Raw genomic sequence first — 6,468 nt, 5'->3', positions numbered from 1 at the left:
TAATGGTTTCTTTTCCGCCGAGCGCTCAAATAATTGAACCCTTTAATACACCAAATGATGGGTTTCATTTCAGCTCTTTGTTTTCAGTTCCTACACATGTTGGAAGCTGTATTTTCTAACGTCTTTGTTTGGTACGTCATTTAAGATCTCCGACTTTGGGTTTGAGGAGGAAAAACAACACTTGCAAAGGGACCAACCAAGCAACAAGGATTCGTTTAATCAAGAGCTCCGCTACATGTGGGGTTCTAGATGTGAGGTTCCCAGGACTAGAAATCCTTGACCTGTAGGACAAGCGGAATAGAAGAAAAATTAAAATACAAAAAAAACCTCAAAATACAAAACACTGTAAAACCACTCTTACAGACCCACATCCAGCTGACATGGGGAATCGAGTTGGTAGGGCAGCTTTTACTGTACGTTGTGACTATTATTTTTAAATCCACACAATATGCTCTTTATTGGGTTCTATAACTAAAATTATTTATAGACTTTATACTTCGCTGTTTTTTTTAATTCACACAATATGCCCTTTACTAGGTTGTATAGCTGAAACACCACGTATTTCTATACTTCGACAGTATTATCATTACGAAATTACAATTATTTATAACAACGCACTTAAAATCGACCATGATCCAATACACAATTGCTTTTGCACTCCCAGGAGCGCACATCACAAAAAAAATTGAGAACTTTTTTTTTGCCACTGGACCCCTTCTGAGCTAATACACAGCGGCGCCTGTTCAAAAATAAAACAAAACGTAATCAGTTTTGAAGAAAGGGAAGGTTGTGATCAAAACCATTATCTCAAACATGTTAATTGTGTTACCGAATGAAATTCGAAAATCTCTTGACCTTAGTTCCAGAGTTTTCCTCTCCTTTTGTCTCTTTATCACATTTGAACAGGCGCGACATGGACGCCTGCAGCAGTGTAGGGCGGGAGTTTACAGTTTGAATTTCGGAAGCAAATGCAACCGTAGTTTGTTTCTATTCAACGCGATTTGTTTAGGTAAGCGTATTAAAATTGGATTTCTTTCAGTGTTGCAATCTGTTCCTTTGAAAGTTACAAATGGAAAGCAGGGCGGATGATTGGAGTCTTTATATTTGAAGCGAATATGGAAATCTTAAGATAGCTGCCCGGGTTGCTGTTTGTTTTGGGTTTGTAGTTTGAAATTTGTTGTATTTAAAGGTTTGCTATCAAGGAACGCCGACACAACACGCATTTTTTACATCTTAGTAATGCACGGATGGCGACAGCTGGAGTTAAGAGCGGAGCTGCATTAACAATTAACAGACATTACCACGGGGCAGTAAATAACACGATAGAGATTGATTTATCTTGATTAGTACTAATCTAATCACTGTGTGTTTAAACATAAGATCTTTTCATTTTCTATTCTGGATAACATTATAGATACGTTTTTAACAAATTTGGGACTTCAGGATTATCGCTGTTTATTTTGGACGAACAGCATAAATCTAATGTCAATTTACGACCGATTTAAGTGTGAAGTGCTGGAAAACGAATCGTTTTTTGTTCATTTAAATTTATGCCTGGAAACTATCGTAATTGTTTTTGAAGTATGATCATGTATTATATTCAAAGAGATATATTTATAGTGATGTTATCTTTCGCATTTCCCAAGTCATAAGTAAAGGATTTGTACTGAAACGAAATATATATATATACAATATATGAAATACAGTATGTTGTTCATTAAAACTTTATTTAAATGATATTCTGAATCTCACATCTCAAAATTGCACAGAAGTTGTGATTCTTGGGGAAACAGGCGGTTCTTACAAGACAAATTACTTTTTTGTTTTTTACAAACCACACAGTATGTTCTCTATGAAATCTAAAAAGTACCTAGACTGTCAAACTGTTTAGGGCAGTGTGGCACAACTCCAGTCCAGGAAGACTGCAATGTCACTGGGTTTGTCTCAATGATGTAATTGCACCGATCAGTTAGATGAGACCAGTTTAACACTTTTTAAAGGTCTTCACTTGTCATTGATTTGATAAGGCCTACATAACCTGCTGCAGGACTATGAATAATTCAATTTGCCTAGGTGTGGTCTGCTATCTGTGGCTCTGTGTTCAGAAGATCAGGATGCTTTCTTTGTGCCCTGATCATTTTTTAATCAATATATATTTTAATTCATATATTTCTTAGATTTCTACAAGAAAAGTTTCATATAAAAGGTACAGGAGCAATATAAACATCCGCTCCCCATCGCCCTTTTCCTAGTTACTTTCTCACTCACTAACCCCCCCCTGGTTTTGCAGTCTTGCCATTGATTGACACCATCCGGGTTGGGGTGTCGTGAACCTCCGGGACGGTAAGTCAGTTGCCCTCTTGCAGGAAGTGCCTAGGCATGTCGGCCATGCACGAGGGGATCCAGGCCCTGGAGGAGGTCGGCGAGGTGCTGCTGGACTGCATCACCAACAGCAACGCGGAGAAGACGGTGAAGACCGCCATGGAGAAGCAGACCCTCATCCTGAGCCGCCTGCTGGAGACGAGGAAGTCCGCAGCCCAGCTGGTTTCAGGTGAGGGCGCTGCAAGATGTTGAAGAGCGTGATGGTACTGCATTGCCCGTATTGAAACGGACATCATTGTCCTCCTGCAGCATGGTGTCCCTTTGCCCTTTGCAGTGATTTCTGTTTGTCTGTAGATCTGCTGCACACTGAGGAGAAGGTAGCTCACGACCTGCTGGACATTCAGAGCCAGAGGAACGGTGTTCTGGAGGAGCTGGACAAGCTGGAGAAGGAGCTCCAGAAGAGCAAGTCGAGGAAGGACATGCTCCAGGCTGAAATAGAATATCCTTTCCTGCATGCCTCAAAAACAGGATGCATTAAGTGATCTTTTTTTTTTATGTGTGAAGCCTTCCCCTCTTGTTCACTGTTCTTGAGCCTTGACCTGTGCAGCAGGTTTCTCCAGAAGGAGATCGACAGCCTGCGCGAGGCCGAGAGGGAGGTCCAGGTCTTGCAAGCTGAGGTGGACGAGGACACCACTGAGATCATCCCCTCTACCAAGTACGGTCAGGCTGGAGCACTGCCTTCTCTTGGCTACCAACACGGTTTGCCCACTGTGCATCCTGGGAAAAGTTGCATCTTCCTGCATTTCCAGGCCTCCAAAAAGTCAAAAGGGTGGCAAAATAACCTAATACCTGCTCCCCTGAATCCAAGTTTCACTTCTTGCTTCTGCCTTTCTGATTCTTGCTTTAAAGGAGACGTTTCCAGCATTATACAGAGTTTTTTTAACAGACTCTCTAGATATTCTGTCACCTATCCGCCCAATTGAATTGCAGTTTATTTTTAATGCTTGGCTTTGTGGCAGTGACCCCGTACCCACTCAGCGGGGAATGAAACCGAACACAAGCTCTTCCAAAACATCTCCCTGCTGAGTCCATTCAGCATTTGCAAACAGCCCCGCGGCCAGAGGAAGTGGCGTGTTTATCGCATTATCTGAGACTTTCAGATGTCACTGTTGCCTGAAAACAGAGCCCTGGCAATTTAATCCCGGCGCTACCTCTGGCGATGTGGTCTGACTCTTGGGAAGTCCTGCTGCCTGTCAGCTAGGGACATGAAATAGTGAGAGTTAAACTGGAAGAGCCTTCAGGAGAGCGGGTGGTATTAATTAACAGAGCTGCCGCGGTGCCACTTTCTTGACAATCGAGGTGTGTCAAGTGAGCCGTGCGGTCTGTTGAGTCCAGTCTGGAGTAGTTGGCATCAGTGGGTTGGGAGGGGGTGTGGACAATGTAGAGTTGTTGTAGAGAAGCACTAAAACGCCATGGAATATTATCCTTGAACACTTAGTAAAAATATCTTCAAATGCAACTGATGATTATATTGGTGACATTTAAGCTTTCTGTTAACCCTTCCTGAGAAGTCATTAGCCTCTCTTACTAATATGGAGCCTCAGGGATTTTTTTTGAGTCATGGTATTTCAAGGCTAGGTGTTAATGTGTAGGAAATACAGCAAACTTTATCGGCAAAGGAATTTGTTTTGTTCATTCAGTGCGAAACACTGTTTCGTTTTGTTGGCTGTCTGCTGTGTGTATAGCATAAACCAATGCCTTTATTTTTCGGCTACAAGTTGAGGCACCCCAAGGTTTCTCTGTAAGTGTGTGGCTTCTGTTTCCCAGGTACATCGTTCAGCTGTACCACAAGGTGACGAAGATAAAGTGGGATTTTAATACTGAACCAGACATCCTCAGAGGAGGTATCCTTTTACTGTGCACTTAAACCACTCTTCATCCTAGTGCCACGTGGACTGTGAGAAGAAATAATGTATAGCCTTTTTGATAGCCTGTTTCAGGGTAGGAGACTTGAAAGGTTTAAGTTGCTGCAATCAATGCTTTTTAAACGTGTAATTAAGAAATTAAAAAAGCTTGGTGCAAGTAATTAATGAGGTTGGATTACAGTTATTCTGGGTCATGTGAATTATAAATCAGTTCATAACAGATGTTGTTTGTTAACTGAATAAAGTTTCAGTGCAAGCTCATAGCCTTGTTACCACAGTAAGGAAGTGACAGTCTGTATTGAGTATTTACATGCTTTATAGTCCTTTATATAGGGGTATATAAGTTGCATTTCCTGTCTTTTTACTGTCGCAAAAAGACTTCCGAGGTCATAGCAAAGTGGAGTGATCACAGTTCTATTAAGAGATGGCACCAACGGTGCATTAATGAGGTGAATTGTGCTGGTACAAGCTGTATGGCACAGGAGTTCAGAGTCCCTGCCTGGTGTGAGCTCTGGTAAAACCTTGGTGGATAGATGTTTTTTTTGCCTTAACTTGGGCGACCTCAGTCCACTTCGGAAAGGATATTGTCACCCCTATCAACCTCGACACGAGAGAACACTCTGAGGGCTTCATCAGTGATTACCTCTGGAGCCTGGTCAGCACGGAGTGGTAGAATAGAGGAGGGGGTGGGGAGGACCCCCTTGTTATCATCAGCTGTATATGCCATGTATATGTTGTTTTTTTTAAATTATCAACCTACTCTACTTTGTAAAAAGTCTTACAGGATACGTTTCTATGGGACAAACACTGTAACAAGCTTACAGAAGATCTGGGGTCCCCTTCTTGAATGTTTTGGAAAAGACTGGGCTTTGTACTTATTCAAGTGTTACCTATCTAGTCATTTTGTGATTGCTTCTGTCACAGGTTTTGACTTTGTGCTTATTTCAACAAGAAAACCGTAAAAATGCAGAAGCACATTTAAGCCCTCTGTTATTTTTTGTTTTGTGTTGTTTTTTGTGTTTTGTCTTGTTTGAATATTCAGAATTTTTCCTAAATAAAAGGAAAAGAAAAAGTTGAATGCGGTTTTACAGTGTCTTACAGTGCACCTGGCCTTATTTTACAGAGGGAATTTGCAGCACAGCAGTGTCAGAGTTCCTGGTGCAGCCACCAGGAACACAGCAGCAGTGAACTTGCTTTTCTTCTGACCGGCAAGCCCTAATGGAGCCGTAGAGCACTCTTGTTTTTCCACAGGTGTGACTTTCACTTGTGCCCTGATTGAGTCCAGATGGTCCATACTTAGGTTTGCCAGAGGTGAAAGGTAGGTGGGTAGGGCGGAAGGACCCTAGTGGCAGAACAGTTAATTTTATTCGGAAACAAATTGGGAATGTGTTTTGCAGGCAGGTAAAAGACCTAGCAATTCACAGTTCATTTGACACAACACAAACCTATTAACAAGAGACATACATGTATGATGAAAAAGAAAATAAATATGTGTTAAAGATATAATTCATTGTCCAATTTAGGCAGGTTAATAGCTGCAGGAATAAAGGAAAACTTAGTTCTATTGCACTTAAATAACACCCCTGTGGAAGGGGTAGTCATGACAGTCAGTTAGCTGCAGTAGTTGTTGCTGATTTCATGTACAGTATAGAGATGTTCCCTTTCCTGAAGACTTGTTTGGATTTCAAAGAGGTGCTGAACTTTTTTAAAAACTTAAACTTAATAATAAACTTAAGTCTCCCTTTCAACTTAATAATAATTGCTTACACTTTTCTAGACACAAGTGACCATAGTGCACCAGTACGCCCGCCACACACCAGCTATCAGTGGGGACGAAAACAGAGTGATGAATCCAGTATATAGGTGGGGATTATTAGGAGGCCATGATTGGTAAAGGCCAGGAGTAAATCTGTCCAGGACGCCGGGGTTATACCCCTACACTTTTCGAGAAACACCCTGGGATTTTTAATGACCACGGAGGGTCAGGACTTTGGTTTTACATCTCATCAGAAAGACCCACACAGACCTCAGGGTGACCACCCCCTACTGGCCCCACTAACGCCATTTCCAGCAGCAACCTTTTTCCCAGGGGGTCTCCCTTTCAGGTACTGACCAGGCTCATATCTGCTGAGCTTTAGTGGGCTGCCAGTTGTGAGTTGCAGGGTGATATGGCTGCTGGCCATAGCAACTATCCAAGTTTAGGATTTGCTTAATTACATTT

At 41.9% G+C, this 6,468-nt stretch overlaps 1 protein-coding gene across 2 annotated transcripts; it reads left to right on the top strand.

Moving 5' to 3' along the window:
• The first annotated feature begins 901 nt into the window (after positions 1-901).
• Positions 902-5,325, top strand: spc24 (SPC24 component of NDC80 kinetochore complex). Of its 2 annotated transcripts, none has more exons than XM_015348910.2 (6): positions 902-1,009; positions 2,291-2,551; positions 2,677-2,821; positions 2,933-3,037; positions 4,150-4,226; positions 4,814-5,325. In XM_015348910.2, the coding sequence occupies exons 2-6, from the start codon at positions 2,380-2,382 to the stop codon at positions 4,918-4,920; spliced, it is 606 nt and encodes a 201-aa protein (XP_015204396.1). In that variant the 5' UTR covers positions 902-1,009; positions 2,291-2,379; the 3' UTR covers positions 4,921-5,325. The 2 variants fall into 2 exon arrangements, with proteins under 2 accessions (XP_015204396.1, XP_015204397.1); XM_015348911.2 differs by lacking the exon at positions 902-1,009 and adding an exon at positions 1,052-1,158.
• Positions 5,326-6,468: the final 1,143 nt, after the last annotated feature.

This window comes from Lepisosteus oculatus, chromosome 11 (genome assembly GCF_040954835.1).
Source record: "Lepisosteus oculatus isolate fLepOcu1 chromosome 11, fLepOcu1.hap2, whole genome shotgun sequence".
Taxonomy (NCBI): domain Eukaryota; kingdom Metazoa; phylum Chordata; class Actinopteri; order Semionotiformes; family Lepisosteidae; genus Lepisosteus; species Lepisosteus oculatus.
Note: the sequence above shows the minus strand (reverse complement) of the source record. Positions and strands in the feature narration are given on the sequence as shown.